Source organism: Hesperophylax consimilis, chromosome 24 (assembly GCF_061612785.1).
Source record: "Hesperophylax consimilis isolate HC1 chromosome 24, BYU_Hcon_1.0, whole genome shotgun sequence".
Lineage (NCBI taxonomy): Eukaryota > Metazoa > Arthropoda > Insecta > Trichoptera > Limnephilidae > Hesperophylax > Hesperophylax consimilis.
The window spans coordinates 11,905,530-11,929,698 of record NC_142859.1 but is presented as its reverse complement, the minus strand read 5'-3'; the positions used below and the strand labels follow the sequence as shown (position 1 = coordinate 11,929,698).

Here is a 24,169-nt window from a genome sequence, read left to right as displayed (position 1 = left end):
TTTAAAAACAGTTCGGGGCTGAGTTTTAGTTTGGATTTCTACTGATACACTTTTCCCCACCACAACCACGGAGGTTTATTTCTGGAAATCTTTTAATTATTAACATTAAAAAGTAGTTTCCGCTGTAAGGTATTTTAATCATCGAAGACAATATTAAAGAATCCAAACGAAAGATGTGAAACAGAAAAAAAGCTTCAGTCGCATCAAGGAATTGAATCCAGAAACTCTTCCTTGCCGGGGAAATGTTCTGACCACTGAGCTAATTCGACCATATCAACTTACATAATTTTTATCTTCCAAATTTTTTGGTGTCTTTTATACTGTACAATACTTTTAGGTGATTTTACCACTAGTATGGAAGGCTGTTCGTAGGGTTAGTTCTTGTTACAAGTTAATTTCAGGGATTTTCTCGTTGGGAGTTTTAATTTTTAAACTAAATGTGTCAATGGTAAAATAGTGTTTTCATTAAAACAAAATTTGTAATTTTGGCAATAATTTAATTGTGTGTAAATACAATGAAAAATTATAACAGAAGGAGATAGAGATGAAGAAAAAAAACTTGTGGACCTTATTTACAGTCGATAGTACTTCTCGTCACTATACACGGTGTCAGGAAACTCGTAGTACAAGCGGAAAACTGTTGAATCTACATGCATAATCACATTTGGAGTCGATTTTGTACTATAATTTATATTGATTTCGGCTTTTGTTTCGAGTAAATTGATTCTGAAGTTAGTTAGCAAAAAAATTGAAAAGCTTGATTAAAAAAAAATAAAAAAATTCCCGCTTGTTCTATGAGTTTCCGAACACCCAGTACAATTCACCAGTTTCCCGCTTGTTCTACGAGTTTCTGGACACCGTATATAATTATGTAGTGTAGATTCACCAGTTTCCCACTTGTTCTACAAGTTTCTGGACACCGTATATAATTATGTAGTGTAGATTCACCAGTTTCCCGCTTGTTCTACGAGTTTCTGGACACCGTATATAATTATGTAGTGTAGATTCACCAGTTTCCCACTTGTTCTACAAGTTTCTGGACACCGTATATAATTATGTAGTGTAGATTCACCAGTTTCCCGCTTGTTCTACGAGTTTCTGGACACCGTATATAATTATGTAGTGTAGATTCACCAGTTTCCCACTTGTTCTACAAGTTTCTGGACACCGTATATAATTATGTAGTGTAGATTCACCAGTTTCCCGCTTGTTCTACGAGTTTCTGGACACCGTATATAATTATGTAGTGTAGATTCACCAGTTTCCCACTTGTTCTACGAGTTTCTGGACACCCTATATAATTATGTATTGTAGATTCACCAGTTTCCCGCTTGTTCTATGAGTTTGCGGACACCGTGTATAATTAGTTGTTTAAATTTACAAGATCTAAAATATAATATCTTCAATTTATAAGGTGAAAATAAAACTGAAATTTCACCAATAGATCTCTAAAATAGTAACAATAGGTTAATTTTAAATTCTAAACTAATAATTGCCTTAAATTAAAATCTGAATAATAATTATTTAACTTCTAAATATGTATAACAACTAGAATGAAGAAAAAAAAAACATATAAGTAATATTTACAAAAACAATATTTTACTTTAAAAGCAAAAGGATAATTTAAATAAATGATTTGTACAAATTGCCTGGGCATAGTATATATTTATTAAACAAGGATTCTTTGTACAATGTACAAATTTAAATATTAAAAATGTATAAACTCTTTTCATTTTCATGTTTCATTCGCATTCAAACACCAAAACTTCAAATTTATGAAAATCTAAGGAAAAAATAGCAATAATATTGTATTTAAAAAAAATATTATACAGTGCCAGTGAACACGTCGTCCCTCTTCCTGCGTCAACTGGGGGAAGAGGTGCATAAATGAGGAGATAATCTTTTCTACCCGGTGAGCGGGTTGCTTTTTGCTACTCATTGCAATAAAAACTTTTACATTTACGTCTAGTTAACATTTTTTGAAAATTAAAACAGTAATAAAATTGCTTGAAAAACTTGGGTGTTTCAAACTCCATCACATCAAATCGATGATCACAGATTCTCGACAACTTTTAGCTTTTGATCAAATTTTTATAAGCTGACAAGCTAGTTTTGCTTGACAGTGACCACATTTGATTAATATATCGAGTTATAAACACCCCAAGCTTAGATTTTCATGAAATTTTGCCGTTTGAGGGTGAAATGGTATGAGAAATAGGCCAATTTGGGTCAGTGAAGCCCAAAAAATTCATTGAAAATAGGTTGGATTATCAGTAATTAATTATGTAAAGTGATGAATGAAGTTATTAACATGTGGCACAGCTAATGAATACAGGTGTAATTCAAGCTCTTGATAGAAATACAATTGAGTTGGGTGGAAGTGCAGCTGCATTCAAGTGGATTTTTGTTTTAATGTTCAAAGTTAGACGCCAAGAGGCTGGTGAAGCCAAAGAATAACGATTTATTATTGCCTGCTTATATGTGGTGAAACACATAGTAAGCGATGCTTTTACAAATTATTTGTTTCCTAAACTTTTCTGTTCAGAAAAATATGACAATTCATAGATGATTTATTTGCAATCCATCATGACGAAATAAAGAATAACCTCCCTTAACCGTTTATAGATTCAGAATAACCCTCCTCCTATCAATTGGGCAATAAAATCAGATAAATTTCCATCAATCACCAATAAATTGACATAAATTTCAATCAATCATCAATAGATTCATGTAAGTTTTCATCAATCACCAATAAACTGAAATGAATTTGAATCAATCATCAGTAGATTTTATTAAAATTCCATCATTCATCAATAAACTGGGATGAATTTCGATCATTGATCGTTAATAAACTGAGGTAAATTTAAACCAAATAATTAAGATAAATTTCCATCAATCATCAATAAATTCAAAGTTATCATTGATAAACTGAGATAAATTTTGACAATTCTTCATCAATGGCTGCAACAATGAAGAATCAATCCCATGTGCACACAACAATCACAATATAATACAACTGCCGAATATTCTCAAGTGGCAATTTGTTTTTCTTTGGATATTTCAACTCTGAATTTCATCAATTGTTTCCTTTATATAGCGTTTGGAGCATCAGGCAAGAGCGAAGTCAAGAACGAGGTAATAACCGTCCAGGTAATAGCAAGATACGAGGGTTGGTGGTTTTCCTGAATGATTTCGTTGGCCTGGTTATTGGTGTTGGTTGGGTTTTCCGCCGCCACTACATCCGGGTTTTCCTCGGCGTTGGCTTCGTTTGGCGGTTGTTCGCCGTTGTTGTTATTGGCGGGAACTGCATTGTTATTGTTGGCATTCTCCGCATTGTTGTTCTGAACTAGCGCCTGGAAGTATCTTATTTGGTATCTGGAATGACATTAAACAATCTCAGTAAAGTTTTCACAAAGAGGTAACCGTATAATATATATCTTAGTTGACTCTTTTCAACATCCAAAAATGGCAAGACACTATGTACTATGTATATTGTTTGTTCTGTATTATTGCGTCTCTTTTGATCTGATCTGATTTTGAAAAATTCTGACAAAGCCCGGGCAACACAGGCTAAGGGGACTCCAGCTAATCTCTGTCAACACAAACATCTTAACAATCTGTTTAAATTGAACTAAGAAAGTCGAAGACTTGATATAATCTGGAAGAACATTAAACTTAAGTGGAGCATGATATAAATGGTTTCTTTAATGAAGAGAGGTTTTAGTATGTGAGCCGCAAATTTAATGTTAATAAAAATGTAAATAGTATTAGAGTGATTGATATACAGCTGTTTTATAGACATGACATTACATTCCTCATAGAGTAGGTTGGGTAGTATGTAAATTTAAGAATATGGGTGATATATGATTCAATAGACTCACAGGTAAATAAGGAAGGCGGTGAGCAGAACGATGATGAAGCGCAATGGCGAAGAGTAGAAGTAGATGATGGCGAACATGACACAGATGCGGCTGGCCATGTAGAACCAGTCCAGCCAGTCCCAGTCCAATTCGTGGAACAGCTGGTTCGCCGGGCGAATCTGTCAACATATTTATACAAACATGTCAAAAACATACATTTTATTTTTTGTTTATAATGTTATGTAATCTGACAAAATAATAGTAGAAACAAATAGAGGGTTTTGCAATCATTTAACCCCTAGAGCGATTTTGGGAGATATTTCTCCAGACATCAAACAACCTTTAGTCTTTTTAGGAGATATTTCTCCCAGTGGACTATTATTAAGGCAAGATGTATAATTAAAGTGACAATAACTTTTATAATACTTTTTTTTAGTTTCGAGTGAGGTGGTAATTACAGTTTGCATGATAAAAACCATTGGTAAGCTACTTTGAAAACTTTATCTATGTTTGCGTTCAAAATTTTAGTATTTTCTATTGTATATGCCGATTTGTTTGGTTTCAAAAAGTATGTTAAACAACAACAAATTTATCTGGAATCCAACATTATGCGAAAATATTTTTTGCGATTTCCGTATTTTGACAGTTGGCTTAAGGTGATGCAATACGTAGTAATGCAAATCATGTGTTTTTGGTTTGAAAATTTGGTCGCCTGGAAATGTTTCAGATACTTTAATTAAATACTGCGAGTAGAAAACATCCTGGCCTTTGAAACAATCAAGTATTTTTTAGATAAGTCTTTTTTTAAGCCCAGAAAAAAATAATGAATAAGGCCTATGAAAACTGCTTTAAAGTTCAAAATCTCCTACTTACGAACCCATTTTCGGTTATGATTTTATTGTATAATGTGGCAAATTAAGTAATTTATAAAATGATTGAAAAACATTTAAATATTTGTGCCTGAACATCCACAATATAAAATAAAAGGCACTTTTTGGCCATGTTTTTTTCTTGCATAAATCAAAACAGATGGAGTGTGTTAAGCGGGAATTTAAGCCTTATCGCCATCTACGTAAGGTGTGTTATTGATAGCGGCTGGATTCAAAATATTACACGACGTAGTGCATCGCCTTATGAGAAATACATTGCAAAATATAGAAGCTCTTAAGGATTATATTCCTTTAACGCATTTTTCGAAATTTTTCATTCAATCCCATCAGACAGCTGATTTTGACACAGTGTATTCGTTTTAGTGAAACTTCATAAACCACATATGCGACAGCCCTTTGCCAGTTCCATGCTGCACTGTCACACATCAGGGTAGGTACCAGCACTCCATTGTGGACTGCTAGCTTCGCTTCTTTGAACAATGTTTTGTTAGCGCCAAAGGCATTGAGTCCTCTATTAATGGAGTTTCCTGCTTTACCCTTCTTTCAATATCTCTATCAGCCTTTGCATCTCTCATACTTCCTAAACTATACTTTTTTTTCTAAAGAAAGACACACATTCCCGGTTACGAATAACAACAGTATTTGAAAATGTCCTACTACCGCCACAGTAAGAGGAAAATGTTGCTTGTGTTGTGATGGAGGATGGAACACACTAAGCCTGGGTGGAATCCAAACGCGATGCCAACTCAGCCACTGACTGGTCAGCATACTTAATAAAACTTCCCAAATTTAATATTCAAACGCATTGTTAACGATATAATAAAAGTATTTGTAAAATCTACCTACCTTTATTAATGTAGCCATTTATTAGATGTTAAATCAAAATAAAAACTAAGTGCAAGAAACATGCACATTGAGCTAATTTATTTTTTAATGAAAAAAAATTGATTCGGTGGTTTAGGCAAAATTTTAGCATAACACTGAGTGAGTATGATTGGGAACAACGAGCGTTATTGTCTGCTAAGGTTTCATTGGCAACAGCGGGCATATTGAATAAATGAAATTACCTCTCGATTTGGTGGATCCTCGGGTGCTGCAGGGGCTTCATCAGCTTGGGGTTCTTGGTTCGGGACCTGTTGTTGCTGGGGCTGTAAATATTATAAAATTATTATAACGATTGGTAGATACTCTCAGTATAACCCTGGCGAAAGACCACCATTCCAGGACCAGATCTGAATAGTCAGGTACTTCCTAATCTTCCTCTTACCCATCTCCTTCTATTGCAACTCCCTTCAGCCTCGCAGTATATCCCATATCGGACTTCCATTGAAAATACTGATTGTGATCCCTGAGGAAAGACTTCTTGTGGGCCATCCCAGACAAGCTGGGTGAAGCGACTCGGGTGCGAGGAGAGGCAGGGTCTACTATGGACAGAGGCTGTCGAAGTAGCGCACAACAGCCTCAACAGACGGCTGGAGGAGCCTTGGCGAGGAGATGGGTCCCCGGCAAGGGAAAGAAGACAAGTTATATCTATGTACTGACTAGTAATAATATGTGTAAGATTGCCTGCCTGCCTGTCTGTTAGAATGAGACACGTCACACAAACCACATTTAACTGCGAGAGGTACCGGTTTCCTCTTTAAGGAACGTTTGTTGAGAGTGATTTGGTAAAAATAATTTAAAGACTTTCATAATAATAATATTTAATTGAAAAATCATTTCTATATATGTATATACTACAGTTCTGTGAAGTCACTTTCCGAGTCTGTCTGTTTGTGCGCTCAGTTCTTCTAAACTACGCAACAGATTTTGATAGGGTTTTCACTATCATTTAGAGAATTTCTTCCGGAAGGTTTATATATATAAAACATGTAAATTATATTTATATAAAGTAGAGAAAAGGCGATTTTTTGTAATCAAGTCGTAAAAAATATATTTTCAGGCGCTTACATTGCTAACGCTGGCTAAATCTTATGAGATGCATCAAAATAATGTACTACGAAATTGTATATCTCGAACAGGCCTACAGAAAAGTTCCTTATTGTACATGTCTATCTCTTAAGGATTTACGTCAGCTAGTAGATCGTTTCATACATACTCTTCTATTGTTCTGACTCTTGACAGTACTCAAGTATCTGATTCACTTGATCGTGCCATGTCTTCCTCGGGCGTCCCTGACTTCTGCTACCATTCACATTTGCATCGAATATTCTCCTTACACTCCTTTCTTCGCTCATTCGCTCTACATGCGGAACCATCTAAGCGTCCCTTTCTTGATCTTACTCATTACGCTTACATCAGCCTTGCACTCTTTGCGGATCTCCACATTCCTCACACGATCAAACATGGTTTTACCACACATACGCCTCATGGATCTCATTTCAACAGCGTTTAATCTACTTTCATACTTTCTTTGCCAGTTCCATGCCTCACTTCCATACATCAGGGTAGGTACCAGCACTCCATTGTGGACTGCTAACTTCGCTTCATTTAATAATAAGAATAATGCATTACCTGAACATTGTCTAATGATGGATTCATGGATGTAGCTGTCTGCATCCTGAAATAACAATGAAAAATTATATTTAATAATGCAGTTATTGTGAATGGAGCTGAGATGCTGTGCATTTATTCAGACTACAGTATAGTGCATCATAAACACAGATTTGAGCTATAATGTACACATTTAGTACCAGTGGTTCTCACTATTCATAGTTTGGGGGAACAAGCAATAGTTTTGATTTTAGCTGAATGGACTATAATAAGAGAACTAAAATATCGAGAGAACAATTTTTAAATGGATGTCCCTTCGTTAGCGCGGTTGATATATTGAAAAACCAAAATTGTAACCTTGAAATCATCAATAGAGGGATCAACTGGTACCAGATATACTTTTTGCATAAACATACACTGTATTATTAAAATAACTTTTTTTATATAATCTCTCTTTCATATTTTATCTGTTAATGTTCTTGAGAAATATTTTTTTATTGCTTTACGAGTATGTATGTAAAATAAATGTAAACTTTTTCAAGTTTGTTGTTTGTGGTTTCCCATCTTCGACTCGCCCAAACAAGTCAGGGCAGGTCAACTGCGCATTGGGATACAGAAAGGAGCAGGACCTCTGTCCACCACTAAGCAATCCCAACTTCATCCCTTCACAGCCAAGGGTTAAATATACTTACTATACTTTATAATATTATTAGGGAGACTATTATACACTAGTAGATAAAAGTACAGCTTGGAAATCAACAAAATTGACATCTCTATGTGTTTCGTCACGAAGTTTGCCATTCTTGTGGTAACGTCACACCATTAGCTTCATTCGGCTCCACAAATCACAGAGCAGGATTTTCAATAGTACATGTTGAATCCACGCTTGATTTTTGTACAACAGAACGAAGTTAAATGCGCTAAGTCATCGATCAACCTCTATCTTCTCAATATCTACCATAGTAAAAGATGCCGAAAAACGCTGTGAAATTCAGTAATCGTAGCGAGTGATGTTCACCGTTTTAGGCAATGATTCATTTTAACGTTACCAGTGTTTTAAATAAATCATCGATTGATTTCGTTCTTTTCAACACGTGAAAAGAGATACCGGCGTTAAAGATAATTATTTGTAACAATTGTGTGTGTGCATTGATTCATGTTTAAAGTGACATGTGATTGATTAATTTATCGAACATTATACGTACCCGACAAACTTTAACCAGCTATTCCTTAGCATATTTGGAGTAAAAAATCTTATGTGCACTTTGCTGTCCGGTAACGTTTTTTTTTAATAAAAAATTTATTATTCATATTTTCACCACATGTCGTCACCACTGTTTTATCCTTTGTCAAAGTTTGAAAACCCATCTGGCAAATATTTTATTCGAATTCCGTTGAATAATGCACGTGTGTACCTATATTGGCGCACACTTACAATCACAACGAAATGGCACGGCACCATTCGTCTCATTTTTAACTATTATTATTTAGTGTGTGCGAAAGAGCGAAGACGCTTTTTGACATACTTGCTTATAACAGCTGTTGAACACGAAAAGCAATGCCAATGACAGTGATGTAGTGTGGAAATTTTATTTTTTTTTGTTTTTAATTGAAAAAAAAATGCTACCGGACAGCAAAGTGCCCATAACATTTTTTACTCCAAATGTGCTAAGGAATAGCTGGTTAAAGTTTGTCGGGTTAGTGCCGATACACCCTGTATAGTGGTGGCCCCACTTGACTTTCAACGAACCAGCATATAGAAGAATCATCAAACCTGGTAAGCGCAGAAATCTTGCATTATTACTCTGTTTGTTGGTCAGGGCATCGTGATCCTACCGAACATAGAACATAGAGAGGATAGAACTCCTTTCTCTGACCCAGTATGGAACGCGAACTAAAGCGTCATCGTACACTATGATTCAAAAAGATAATGGTAAGGAACCACAAATAAAATTCTAAATTCCAGTCTATCAGGAAAGTGCTAAAAAATGGAGGGCACTGTGATCGTTCAAATGGTTTTAAATGGCAACACTAAGATGGTTCAAAGGAATAAATAATATTGTAAAAAAAATCACTATGGTCCTAGTGAATTTTTTTCACATCAACATGAAACGGTGTTCAGAAATTTGTAGTATTTCCTGAAAGAAGATGATTCTACATCATATTCTTAGGAAATTTAATATTTAAACTTGTTATTTTATAACACACATTTGAATCTACTATAATTTGTTCTAAAATTGGTGTTGCCGTACGGATGAATTTTTTTTTGTTACATTTTTTTTTTTTATATTAACTCCACACAGGAGGCCCTGAAGAAAATAATTTCCCTCAGGGCCTATGTCATCTTTGGGGATGCTGTGTGGAGGGTCTTTTTGTGGAGAGGAAGGAGTGAACATGGGTCTTGAAGAGTCCCATGTTGTAGGAGGGAGGAAACACAGAGGCCGGCAGTTCGTTCCACAGCCGAGCTGTTGAACTTAAGAACGAATCGTAGAAGCGACCCGTTCTCATGTGACAAATGTCAACCGTGTACAAATGTTGGGCGCGCGTTTGGCGTGTATCCCGACTACGCACCGGTGCCGAAGGGATCAATGACGCTAGTTCCTCAGAGCATCTTCCATTGTAATACCGATAGAACAAGGACAGCATACCTACCTGACGCCTGTGCTCTAAAGATTGCAGTCCGTTTGTTAAGATTGGGGAATCTATCAAACGGACCGCCCATTTTTGCACAGAGTCGAGGGTTTTTTCAGGTATTTAGGGGCTCCGGACCAGAGATGGCTGCCAAATTCGACAGTAGGGCGCACTTGCGATTTGTACAGGGTCAGCAGTTGTGTACTATTAAAGTATCTGCGGGCCCTGTACAGTACGCCCAGCTTCTGAGAGGCCAGCTTTACTCTGGCTTCGATGGAGCCCCCGTACCTGAGCTGGTCACTTATAGTTACACCAAGCATATCAATGGAAGGCCTGTTCGGAAGATTGCTTCCGTTGAAGGAGACTAGATTATCATTTAGATCCCTTTTATACGTAATCAGACAGGATTAGGTCTTTGAAACATTAAATTCGACGAGATTATTTTTACCCCAGGAGGAAATACTCTCGAGATAACCGTCCATTCTCTGCTTCAAAGCCCTCCGAGCCGTTGGAGTTTGTGTGCCCTTTGGGGGCTTGTCAAACAAAAAGCTATCATGAACTGTCCTGTCATCCGCGTAGCAATGAATCGGTGCACATGATATTAACATGGCATGGCATAGCACGGTTATTAAATATCTACACTTTCTTGATGAATTTTAAGTAGGAGTGCAAAGAAGAAAGAGTTTCAACTTACGCCTGCATATAAAACTGCATATACTGCGCTTGCATATGCTGCACCCACGCCATCTGCGCCGCGGCAAATGCAACGGGATCGTTCATTGTGGGCACCTGTGCAAAGTTATTCACGGCGGCGTTGTTTATATATGGACCCGCTTGGTACCCGGTGTTTCTCCACACGTTCCGACCCTCGCCATTGTCTGCCTGGACCCTCTGAACGAACTGCATGTCCTGCGGGAAGTACAAGCGAGGTTCGTTCCTCTCGTTCTCCTGTCTCCAATAGTCGTCATCGTTTTGGTAAGGAGGTGTGTTGTTTCCGGCGGTTCTTCGCCGAACTCCACTTGAAATCTCTCCGCTCATTCTGCGCTCCCGGTTGTTAACATTCGGCAAGTTGGTGATGTTTGGTTCGGCGGTAGTTTGTGACGAGCTTGCGGCGGACGTGGAGGTTCCCGTCTGCGAAGAACTCGCTTGGCTCATGTTGGCTGGCGGCGATGTCTTGTTGGATTTATAGCTCATCTGAGGCATGGCACACACCAGGTGGACGGTGTGTATGTCCTGGCCCTCATAGCGCCTCAGAACATCTTTCAGCACAACAGAATCGGTGAGAAGCTGTCCGGAGTAGATCAGTTTTTGATCTCCTGTTTTCTGCAACAAATAAAATATAGATATTTATTTATTTATTAAAGGATAATTAAAACTCATCATCGTGTTCCATGCGCAATTATAAAAATAAGATTCGTCATTAAGTTAAAACCAGTCTTCTGTTTAGAAAGCACGAAAAAAAAATCCATTTACGGAATCATCTGTTAAAATTAGAATGAAAACCGTTTTCATGTTCTGGATGTACATATTAATAATAAAAGCTGGGGACTCACACAAAGTTTTACTCAAGTTAAAACCAATTTTGTGGTCCGAATGCAGTTCAAATTCCAGTTACAGTTTCATTTCAAAGGAAACCGTTCGTATGTTCCGAGTGGAGTGTAAAATTCTAGTTGTACATCATTTGCTGATTCGCTCTAGTTAAAAACATTTTTTTTGTTCAGAACATAACATAAAATTTCAGTTACGAATTCATCTGCTGACACATTTCGAAGGAAACCAGTTGCACACCTTATGCTGCAAAATTCGGAGGAAAACTGTATATTATTCGTGTAATACTAATTAAACAGGGGACTTGCACAGTTAAATGAAATCCAGTTTTGTGTTCAGAATGTAACGATAAATAAGGAGTTGCGATTCAACAAAGGAAACCATTATTTTTTATCCGAATTAAGCTTTAAATTCACGTTGCACACAAAATTCGAATATGATGCAAAATTCATAGGCAAACCATTTGCTTGTTCCGTGTGCATCTATTGTTTTTGCTTGACAACTGTTACGCAGAATTACACAGAGATGCAAACTCCTCTACTGACGCAATTCAAGGGAAACTACTCTCGCTTACCGAGTGCAGTTATAAATTTCTAGTTGCAGAGGTTATGAACATGACTGATCACGCATTTATCATTTTTTTTATTCGAAGAATTCTTGTCAGATGTTATGTACAATGATGTCATAATAATATATTGAGGATTCCGACCTCTCCCCCCGTGCCTGAACATTTAAATGCACCCTGCGGGTGATATTACAAACGTCCAAATGACCCCCGACAACAAAGAGTTCCCCACACCTGTTCCTATAACTTCTTACAAAGTTTCCAAAAATATGAAACCGTAAAATAAAATAAACCTTCATAAAATATCATGTAACCTAAGAGTAAAAAAGATGTAAAACTGTTAAATAAAATAAACATCACGCAAACATTGTTTATTTTGTACTCCCATCCCAGTATAAAAAGGAATCAGAGTAATCATAATAATCCACGTACATGTAACTCTGATAACATTGTAACAATGAAAATTGAAACTGCAATGACAATTCATTTAAGTTTCAGATTAACCATCTCTATTTCTATGTTGCGAGAATGAACATTGAGTCATTCGAGACGCCTGGTCTACACAATTTCAGAGCTATGACATGGTCTAACAGGTACAGGACCTACTACCTACCAACCTACCTACGTCAAACGAAAGTGAAAGTTGCCGGGTGACGGGTAATCGGGTCGTATATGGCCCGGTACGCCAGTGGGTTGTGAGTGACCCGCCTCGTGTAAACCAATCGATTGACCCAGCTCTAATAGATATTAATATGTAGAACTCATACAAACATTACCATTAAATAATAATATATTATGCTCTAACTAATAATATAAGAATTCTTGAATATGCTTAGGTAACTATTCATTTCTGTTGACAACAAGATAATTAAAATAAGTATGCAAGACTATAAAAAAAACTATTAAATTGGTAACAATAGATAATAATATTTAGATAAATCGATTATTTATTAAAGACATTAAAAAACAATAATTTCATAAATAATTAAAACCTTGCTTGAAATGGCTTTAGCCGTGTTTGACGATCATATCTGAATAGTCAGGTACTGCCCCACCTTACAAGTCTCTTAACTCTTTGTGTGCTGGAAGAGCCTCTCAGCCGATAGCCACAATCAAAATATACATTCTTTTAATGGGATTTGGCATTGTAAAAAATGGTCATAGTCTACTAAAATCAATCTTACTTGAATGGCAACAAAATAAACAATTAGATAAGAGTTCTTGCTTTTCGCTTTGTAAAGAGCAGCCATTTTAAAATAATAATAAAGTCACTTTTGCGTCATTCTTCAACTAACGCACAGTTCGTGTAACCTGTTGTGTGTTTTCACAAAACAGAAGAAAGTTGTAAACATTGAAAAAATTTAATGTTTTAGCATTTATTTAGCTTTATGGAAAATAAAATTAAACTTTAAGATTATTTTCGAATTTCTTTAAAATATTTTTTATAACATGAGAGAGAAAAAAAACATTCCTTTGAATTCAAGTACCTATTCTGGAGAAATTACTTTTGGTAGATAATAAACTATTTTCATAAATATATAAAAACATTATCTGGAACGAAAGTACAATTAAAAAAAAACATAATTTTGCAAGAAACAAGTTATTACTAAAATACAATCAGCTGCGCGAAAATTTTGTGTGCACATGACGTAAGTATAAGGTCGCGGGAGCTCAGCATTCTAAAGGGTAAGTGGTAGTCATCAAAAAATATATTAATAATGCGCAAGAGTTACAACTGCCCAGAGCCAGTGGCACTTTATCATCCCCAAATTTGGTGTGTTGTGAGGCAGAAGGAGTAGGGAGAAAAAGGAGATGAAAGTTGTTGACAATCTCGCTGTTCAGATCTGGTCACTAAACACGGCTAATGCTATTTCGAGCAACGTTTCGATTCAGATTGATGATCATTCGCTAGTGTGATCGAATAGAATCTACCACTCATATGTCACACATGCACTACACAGGGTGTATCGGCACTAACCCGACAAACTTTAACCAGCTATTCCTTAGCACATTTGGAGTAAAAAATGTTATAGGCACTTTGCTGTCCGGTAGCATTTTTTTTCAATTAAAAACAAAAAAATTAAAAATTTCCACACTGCATCACTGTCATTGGCATTGCTTTTCGTGTTCAACAGCTGTTATAAGCAAGTATGTCCAAAAGCGTCTTCGCTCTTTCGCACACACTAAATGGTGCCGTGCCATTTCGTTGTGATTGTAAAAGTGCGCCAATATAGGTACACACATGCATTATTCAACGGAATTCGAATAAAATATTGCCAGATGGGTTTTCAAACTTTGACAAAGGATAAAACAGTGGTGACATGTGGTGAAAATATGAATAATAAATTTTTTATTAAAAAAAAAAACGTTACCGGACAGCAAAGTGCAAATAAGATTTTTTACTCCAAATATGCTAAGGAATAGCTGGTTGAAGTTTGTCGGGTACGTGCCGATACACCCTGTATATAATATTATTTAAACCATGTGAAATATAAGTATAACATAAAAGATTGTACGAGACGACGAATGAATGTGGATTTTACCAAGGAGTGTGCCGAGACCAAGTTGTTTGGCGGTCCGTCCTCTCTGCCAATCCCTGCGGCGAAACGGCCTGGCGATTGGTTAATTAGTTAGTTAGTTCATAATATATTATATTGTGAAATAACACCAATTATATTATAATTAATAATTTAGTGAATACGAATCTGACTCAGGCAATTGCGTCTCTGTATGGGGGAAGCGTTGCACGTGTTAGGGTGAACGGTGGTTTTACGGGGTGGTTTGATATCACAAAAGGTGTTAAACAAGGCTGCGTAATGTCACCGTGGTTATTCAATCTATACATGGATAATTGTATGCAAGAATTGAAAGAGGTGGGATTGGGCGCGAATTTGAATAATTTGAAAGTATGTTGCCTGTTGTATGCTGATGATGCGGTGCTGATTGCTAACAGTATGGATGATCTGCAGTCTCTCGTGTCTAGGATGAACGAAGTATGCATGAAGAATGAGTTAATGATGAATGTAAGTAAGTCTAAAGTAATGGTGTTTGAAAGAGAGAGTACGAAAACAGTGTGCAATATAGCTGTGAATGAGGAATACTTGGAGCAGGTGGATGAGTTTGTGTATTTATGAAGTATGTTTATGAGAGATGGGAAGGCTGACAGAGATATTGAAAGAAGGGTAAATGCAGGTAACTCCATTAATGGAGGACTGAACGCAGTTGGCGCTAACAAAAAATTGTCCAAAGAAGCGAAGTTAGAAGTCCACAATGGAATGCTGGTGCCTACCCTGATTTATGGAAGTGAGGCATGAAACTGGCAAAGAAAGGATGAAAGTAGATTAAATGCTGTTGAAATGAGATCCATGAGGCGTATGTGTGGTAAAACCATGTATGATCGTGTGAGGAATGTGGAGATCCTCAAAGAGTGCAAGGCTGATGTAAGCGTAATGAGTAAGATCAAGAAAGGGACGCTTAGATGGTTTGGGCATGTAGAGCGAATGAGCGAAGAAAGAAGTGTAAGGAGAATATTCAATGCAAATGTGAATGGTAGCAGAAGTCGGGGACGCCTGAGGAAGACATGGCACGACCAAGTGAATCAGATACTTGAGTCGGGTCATGTCAAAAGTCAGAATAATAGAAGTGTATGTATGAGACGATGTATGAATGTGAATGAGGCAAGGAGTGTGTGCCAAGACCGAGTTGTTTGGCGGTCTGTCCTCTCTGCCTATCCCTGCGGAGAAATGGCGTGATGGTTAGTTAGGTAGTTACTTAATATTTAAAAATACCGAAAAATATTGATGAAAAAATAATAAATAAATAAAGACATACCAGGGTTATTACCTGTCGATGAGACTTGTACAAAAAAAATAAATAAATAACTAAAATATCTGATACGTCCACGTGTACATATCTTATAAATGAATACAATAAATTATTCAATATCAACTGCACGAACACCAGATAGAAAATGGCATACGGTAGAAAAATAAAATCATTTATTATAGTACACATACAAGTATGTACCTGTGATTATTATTTCTAATGCAATACACACACACATTCAAATACATATGTTTAATGGCAAATTTTGTTTTGTATCACCGCTGATAGTGACACTGATAACAATACAATATTCATGAAAACATTTCTGAACATTTGACCGGGAGTCCATATTTTATAAAAGTGTTTTTATATTTTTTTCTATCGCGTAATTTTTTTGAGGTTTGAAAGAGAAATAATAATTCTTTCCGGTTTGCCACAATGGATGTGGATGCGGATTCCATTAATAAAATCCTAAAAATAGCCAAAATTAATAATTCATATTTCGCATCGCTATTGTAACAATCTGTTCAACTTTAAAAATTATTCTTATTTTTTTGCTATATGAACTAGATAAGAGTGAAGTTAAATTTTTCTTACAAATTTCACAAATAAAATGAATGTGTTTTTTTGAAATATCGAGTTCTCTCAATTTTTCTACAAATGGAGTAAAAAATTAAGTAAAAATGTGGTTAACGTTTTAGAAATAATGTCTATAATATAATATAATTTAATCTAATCGAGTTTCTAAAACAAGTAAAGTTTACTTATTTTAGAGTTTCTAAAATAAATAAAAATGTGGTTAACGTTTTAAAAATAATGTCTATAGTATAATTGAATCTAATCGTGTTTCTAAAACAGTATTTGTTTTTACAGAAAATTAAAAAATAAGATGTATATAGTGCATTTGAAATACACAGAAAACATTGCAAACTGAACAAAAGTGTTGAAAGTAACTGAGTCATTTGCCAAAAATCTACCGATATCATATTGAATTATTAGAAAGCGTAGGGAGTGTGGCGAACCCATCGCTCAGGGAGTGGAAACAAGACCTGCAATAGCCATCCCAAGCTAAACGAGCTACCGTGCTCGTGCTGAATGACCTGGGGAACAGTGTCACGAACGGTGCCTCCGAGAAACAGGGTCGCATCTCGGAGTATTTAGACCTTACTCCAGTTCTCGGGGAGTAGACCTTCTATTTCCCTAGATACCCATGGGGCGAATATTGGACCATTCATTATTGGGCCTTCAAGGAACCGAGGGGGAGTGGACTCTTCTGCCATGGGGCCTTCAGGGAACCAAGGAGGAGTAGACTCCTCTGTTGCGGGGCCTTCGGGGAACCAAGGAGGAGTGGAGAGGAGAGACGAAACCCTCTTTCATCCCGGGGCCTTGAGGGAACCAAGGAGGAGTGGAGAGGAGAGATGAAGTCCTCTTCCATCGCGGGGCCTTTAGGGAACCAAGGAGGAGTGGAGAGGAGAGATGAAGTCCTCTTCCATCGCGGGGCCTTTAGGGAACCAAGGAGGAGTGGAGAGGAGAGATGAAGTCCTCTTCCATCGCGGGGCCATTAGGGAACCAAGGAGGAGTGGAGAGGAGAGATGAAGTCCTCTTCCATCGCGGGGCCTTTAGGGAACCAAGGAGGAGTGGAGAGGAGAGATGAAGTCCTCTTCCATCGTGGGGCCTTTAGGGAACCAAGGAGGAGTGGAGAGGAGAGACGAAACCCTCTTTCATCCCGGGGCCTTGAGGGAACCAAGGAGGAGTGGAGAGGAGAGATGAAGTCCTCTTCCATCGCGGGGCCTTTAGGGAACCAAGGAGGAGTGGAGAGGAGAGATGAAGTCCTCTTCCATCGCGGGGCCTTTAGGGAACCAAGGAGGAGTGGAGAGGAGAGACGAAACCCTCTTCCGTCCCGGGGCCTTTAGGGAACCAAGGAGGAGTGGAGAGGAGAGATGAAGTCCTCTTCCATCGTGGGGCCTTTAGGGAACCAAGGAGGAGTGGAGAGGAGAGATGAGGCTCTCTTCCCTTTTGGGGCCTTCAGGGAACCAAGGGGGATTGTAGAGGAGAAATGAGACCTGGGAATACACATTGTGGAACCAGAAGACATAGCCACATATCCAATGACAACCCTGGTGAACTCTATAAAAGGGACCGGGTGACTGTTAAAGGAATGAGGTAAAATGGGAGATAGCATAATGGGCCTATGGCCTAAGTTTACACGGGAACTATATCTAAACCGTCTCCGCTCTATAAACAAACAAAAAAATTATTATAGAAAGAAAGATAATAATATTCCCGGGTTACAAATAACCTGACAACATTTTTAAAACTCTTACCCATTATAATGGAAAAATTACGATTGTGCAATGATGGAGGCTAGCAGCGGAATTGAACCCATAACGTCAGTGTGAGAATCTAACGCATATGTCCATTCATAAAAAAATAATATTTTTAAAGGCAAATGGAACATATTATATGTTATATTCTACGCTTTCAAAGATTGCGTTAATTTAATTATTTTGGGGTAAAAACACTTTTTGAAAGTTATGCTTCGAAATATCAAGATGAATTATTTGTTTGTGCATATATGTAAATATTATCAATATGAATAAATGGTTTTCCATATTAAAAATAAGTCTAAAAAAAAAAAAAAAAAACATAAATACAATATTGTATCGGTGATTTAATAAATAATTTTAATCTTATCTAATATTTTAAACATAAAAGAGTTTATAGATGGCGCTAATTTAATTATTTCACTTAAATATACACCCGTAAACGTAATATGAATATGATTAAATAGTTTTGTCTGTCAACAAACTCAATTCTTTCAAGAAAGGCATATAAATACAATATTGGATTGAATCACCCGTACAAAATTATATTTGTATGCCTTTCTTGAAAGAATTGAGTTTGTACACTGACAAAACTATTTATTCATATTACGTGTGTACGGGCACACATAAATAATTTGTCTTAGTATTTTAACCACTCGAGTGCTCGCGTCAATAACTGGAGTATATTGGCGTTGGAAATTTCACGCCCTCGTTTAAAAAACATCATACCTCTGAATTTTAATACGGAGACATATAAACTGATAATAGTGGTACATAGCAAATGAATTCACCTATATTTTATCATTTATCCAATATTTTTGGGACTTAAAATTTTTTTTGAAAATTAGTCAAAAATTAAAAATGGCATATTATAACGGGCGATCACTCAACACGTTTTGTAAATACGGCATAAAACGCTGAAAATCACTCGAGTGGATTTATAGCATGACTTGCAAAAAGTGTATTTTCATAAAATAATTAAATTAGCACCGTCTATGAATGCGTAAATTATAACATCATTGCAATTTGGGGTATATTGTGAGACTGAAGGAATTTGGGAGAGACATGAGATTGGGAAGAGGATGGTTGGGAAGTACCTGGCTATTCAGATTTGGTCACCAGACACATCTAAAGGTATTCAAGCAACGTTTACAATCTGAATGATGGTCTTTCACCAGGGTGAGAGTATCTACCACTCTGGGCGACAGTCAGCACGCTTCCATACCTTTTCCGTTTGTTTTTATTATCTAATGTATACAACTGAGAAGCAACTTACAAAATGTATTACCTCATACCCTTTTGTAAGCAGAAATAACCAACTAATTATTTGTAAAATTCAATTGTAGAATAATTGATTTTATTAAAGCCAAACTAAATAAGTAAAATAATTCCAAATAATTGCGTATCGCAACACGGCTTCATGTTTACAAACCTCACTATTTTTAATAAATAAATGCTGATTATAAATTTTCAAATGACATATATTTCAAGGATAACATAGTATTGAAATATTTGCTCAACATAACATGTGTTTCAAAATGAAATCATTTGAATATTATTAATTTTAGAACAGTAGAATAAACAATAATAATGGCTTGTAAAATAGGCAGTATTTTGGTTTGAATCAAGTTCCTACCCAAGTTAAAATGAAAACAATACAGCTTGACACATTTATCTATACAGGCAGACATATTTTAATAAATTATACTTGCTACCCAATGTCCCAATGTCCATACACAATAATGCACATCTTAACATATAAAAATTCAGCCTGTGTAAATTTGTGCTCGCAAAACTCGAAAAGTAATCGACCGATCTATTCTATATTTCACATCTCTAGTTTCAGGCGCGTAGCTGGCTGAGATGGAGTTCCCCGAAGATATAAGAAAAGAACTGCAATTTTATTTTTGTAAACCAGCAAACCTATATTCCACAATCGCTGGTAGCTGAGATAGTGCATAATAAAGATCAGAGCTTTTTTATCACCCCACCGAGCCATTTTGATTGTGAAAATATCAACTTTATAAAAAGGCAACAAAACGATGTGCGATTGAATGTCATACTAGCTACTACCATGTAAGTTACAAGCACCGACACAATACACATGCCACTGGTACTACTACTACTATGCTTTTGATCCCTTGCTAGCATGCGTATCTAGCAAGCAAAATATATTTATTATTATTCAGACACAATGTGATAACAGATAACACAGTGTGATATTAACAATGTATTTCAAATGTAGAGATCCGGAAAGAATGCAACGTTGATGACCAAGATTAAGAAAGGGACACTTAGATAGTTTTGAAGCGTTAATTGGATGAACAAAGAAAGGAGTATAGGTAAAATAACATGTGATGTGAAAGTGAACAGAAAAAGTCGGCGACAACCGAGAAAGACATGGCATGATCGATTGAATCAAATACTGAGTGATATTATTTTTATAACACTTGACACGCCAGAAAAACAGAATAATATGAGTATACTAATATTGGCAAAAGAATATTCCCAATCAAAAACAACCAATAGTTTGTTTTTTTTTTTCCCGCAAAACATAAGCTAAGAGATTGGAACGTCACACACCTCTGTATAGCCGAATATTACTTGCTTCATCCACATTCATGCATCCTAAAAACCCATCAATTAAGTTCACCTGCCTAAACGTCCTGACTCGTTGCTTACATGTACTTCCGTCATAATAATAATAAAATCTCCTGTCAATTGTACAAGAGATAACACGAAATAATACATGAATAAATTATTTAAGATGATGAAACGTTTGACTCACAGGTTTAAGCGGATAAACTTCGGATAAATGTCCCTTTAGTTGTTGGATGGTCCATGTCAGTTCACATTTAATGGTTTGATCTTCAATTTGCTGGTTTGGAGCCTTGACAATCAGAGTCACGGGTAACCCGTCCATTCTGAACAACTGTCGCGTATAATATTATGCACACGCGTTATTTATAAAATAGTTTTTGATTAGATTCGAGAATTAATGTTAGCCACACGAATCTATTATGATTTCACTTGACACTTCGACCGTCGAATACACCCAACAACTGACAGATAATTTGAACAATTTAAAAACGCAGAAAACCTTGATTATATTTTTGTTTTGATTGCTGGCTATGAATATTTCTGATGCAAAGTGCAAATTATCTTGCTCCGGAAGATCATGTAATTTTTAATACATATTTATTTATCTAAAAACCATTTGTCGAAACATGATTGGTGTTTTTCCAAAGCAGAACGAGGAGAAGTAATAATATAATTCTGCTATTTCTTTCTCCCACAATAACACATGTATATTGTTAGAAAGAGACAAAACGTAGTCGTCGTGGTCGGATTCTAACTTGAAACTAGGCAATCTAAATTGAGCAAATTTGACATTCCATATTTATGGCTACTGCGCATTTTCTTTTACGGTTTTATAAAGGTATCAACTTATTTATGTACCTAACTTTGAATATTGCTACGACTCTCAACAATTTTCAAGAATCAATTTAACCCTTTCCTTACCAGAGTTCTTCTGGAGGAACACGAAGAAAAAACATTTATTTCTCTTGATTTTACGAACCAAATAGCCCCGTATTTTGCATATTGCTTGAGGAAGATATTGTTTATAAGGAATAGAACAAAAAATGTCGTACTGGAAACACATAATATTACTGTTATTACGAATTAAAAACGCGTGTTTTGCAGCTTTTAACGGTTTGACATTTCTCGGATTTCAACATTATTTTAAAGGTAAGAAATCGCATATTTTTGTTGAAAATAATTATTATATTGTATATACATGTCTAATCTGATATGTAAATATGATTTTCATTCAAAAACATTGGTTTTTCATTTTGTTTTCGGTAATAACATTCATGTTCCTGAGCTGGCACTTTGGTCGTTCGTGGATGTTTTTCATAGAAATCTTTCTTTGGCCTTTAATATTGTTTTACTTGTTTTTATTTGATTCTTTCAAGATATATTAATTTATTTTATTATTTTCCGGTAGATTTTAACTTATTTTATTCATTTTTATAGATGGAGCATCGTGGTTTGACACATGAGGAGATCACCGTGATGCTGGAAGGAGATATTTCCGACGTGGAGTTGGAGTTGGAAGATGGAGATGAAGAGGGCTGGTCGGTTGAATATTTCCAGGATGCTGCAGAGGAAACCAATGTGGAGGCATTGAGCCAAGCTCTTGGAATGGATGTGGAAGTCCATGTTAGTACTTTTGTCATTATTTCTTATTGTTATATTACAGCGATTATTGCGTTTGAAGTAGATTTAAATATGAACAAATTTGGGTTTTAAATGAAACCATAAAGTATATATTTTTAATTATAGACTTTGGAAGAGAGGCAGCAGCCAGTGGAAGACGAGCTAGAGTCCTGCACCGTGCCTCAAGAACAGCCCAGTGAAGCCTCAGCTTCCCATGGACGGAGAACCGATCTACGGTGGATCAAGAAAGATGTCGATCATGTGGACTCCTACTGTGATGTTACTTTCTCAAAACCACCACTGGATATGTCTGCTCTACAATATTTTTTATGTTTCATAGATGAAAATATTATAAAAAATATTGTTGAGCAGACAAATTTGTATTCGCTCAAGAAAATAGCACCAGCGTCAACACCACATCATGATGGGTATCCTTAAGTATCCGGCATTCCACCTTTACTGGGCCAATGATACGAGGCTCTCTCTCACCGTTGATGTCATGCCTAGAAATCGTTTCACTGAGTTACGCTGGTGTCTTCATTTAAATCACAATAGCTCGTTGATTCCAAGAGGACAAGAGGGTTACGACAAATTATTTCAAATAAGGCCGATGGTAAATGCCCTCCTTGAAAATATGGCCAAGATCGAACCTGAGGAATTCAATTCTGTAGACGAGCTCATGATACCGTTCAAAGGGAGAAGTAATTTGAAACAATATATTAAAAACAAGCCACACAAGTGGGGCATCAAAATTTTATCCCGAGCGGGAGTCGGTGGGCTCGTCTTTGATTTTGAAATTTACACGGGCAAAAACACGAATGTCGGTGTGTGTCTCCAAAGAGAAAGAAATTGTTTTGTTTTATTTCACCACTAATATTTTTTGTTCTATTTGTTTTTCTTACGTTAATTTAGGGTAATGGTCCGTTTTTAAAAAAAAATATATATTTAGATTTTTTCTTTTTTAATAAAATTATTTTGGCATAATATTAAATTGCAATTTAATATGCTTGCCTTTACAGATTAATTGAATTGATTTTTGTGTATTTATTTTCTGTTTAAACAATTAAAAACACTTTAAAAGTGTGTATGCTCCTTGTACTACCGGTTCTTTGACTTACACCCCCTAAGCCCCAATGTTCTTCCTCAGGAACATGAAATATTTCGAAAACCGTATGGAAATTTTTTTTTTTTTTGTAAAAATATTGAAAAAAATCACAGAACTCAAAAATGTAGACAAACATTTTTTTCGTTGGCTGGAAAAAGTCTGGTATTGAAAGGGTTAATACTTAATGTCAACGATATTTTATTATATTTGGTTAATTCGTAGTTCTAGTACAGATCCTCGTTATTATTGTTTCGGAGTCTACGCATTACCTATTAAAGAACTAATTGCGAAACGGTGCGGTCACATTAATATAATTTAATTATTGAAGACAATATTAGCGATTTCTAAACGAAAATCTGAAACAGAAAAATCAGAAAAGGATACAGTCACATCTAGGACTCGAACCCAGGACCCTTGTCTTGCCGGGACACCGCTCTACTACTGAGCTAATGGGACCCTATCCCCCTCGGTCACTTTTAACTGTAGTTGGTTTCGTTGTATTTAGTTGTAAGTAGGTTTCGAGAATATCTGAGGGGACAAAAACCATCGTCCCCCTATAAAGAACCGCCACTGGTTAGTACCATCATCTATTGTGTCTTGTTTGCGAACCGAACTTAAAAGTTCTCTCCACTCAGAGGTGTGGTTAAAAACCCAAAGATCAACATCAAACATTAATTCAGTATTTTTGAATAAACACAGATCGTTGT

General features: G+C 36.2%; 1 protein-coding gene across 1 annotated transcript; it reads right to left on the bottom strand.

The window, feature by feature from the left end:
* Positions 1-476: 476 nt before the first annotated feature.
* On the bottom strand, positions 477-21,354 carry Herp (Homocysteine-induced endoplasmic reticulum protein). Its single transcript, XM_089646320.1, has 6 exons — positions 20,925-21,354; positions 10,569-11,197; positions 7,265-7,310; positions 5,818-5,892; positions 3,882-4,039; positions 477-3,375 (listed from the first exon to the last, which is right to left on the bottom strand). The coding sequence occupies exons 1-6, from the start codon at positions 21,057-21,059 to the stop codon at positions 3,090-3,092; spliced, it is 1,329 nt and encodes a 442-aa protein (XP_089502446.1). The 5' UTR covers positions 21,060-21,354; the 3' UTR covers positions 477-3,089.
* Between the last annotated feature and the right edge of the window lie 2,815 nt (positions 21,355-24,169).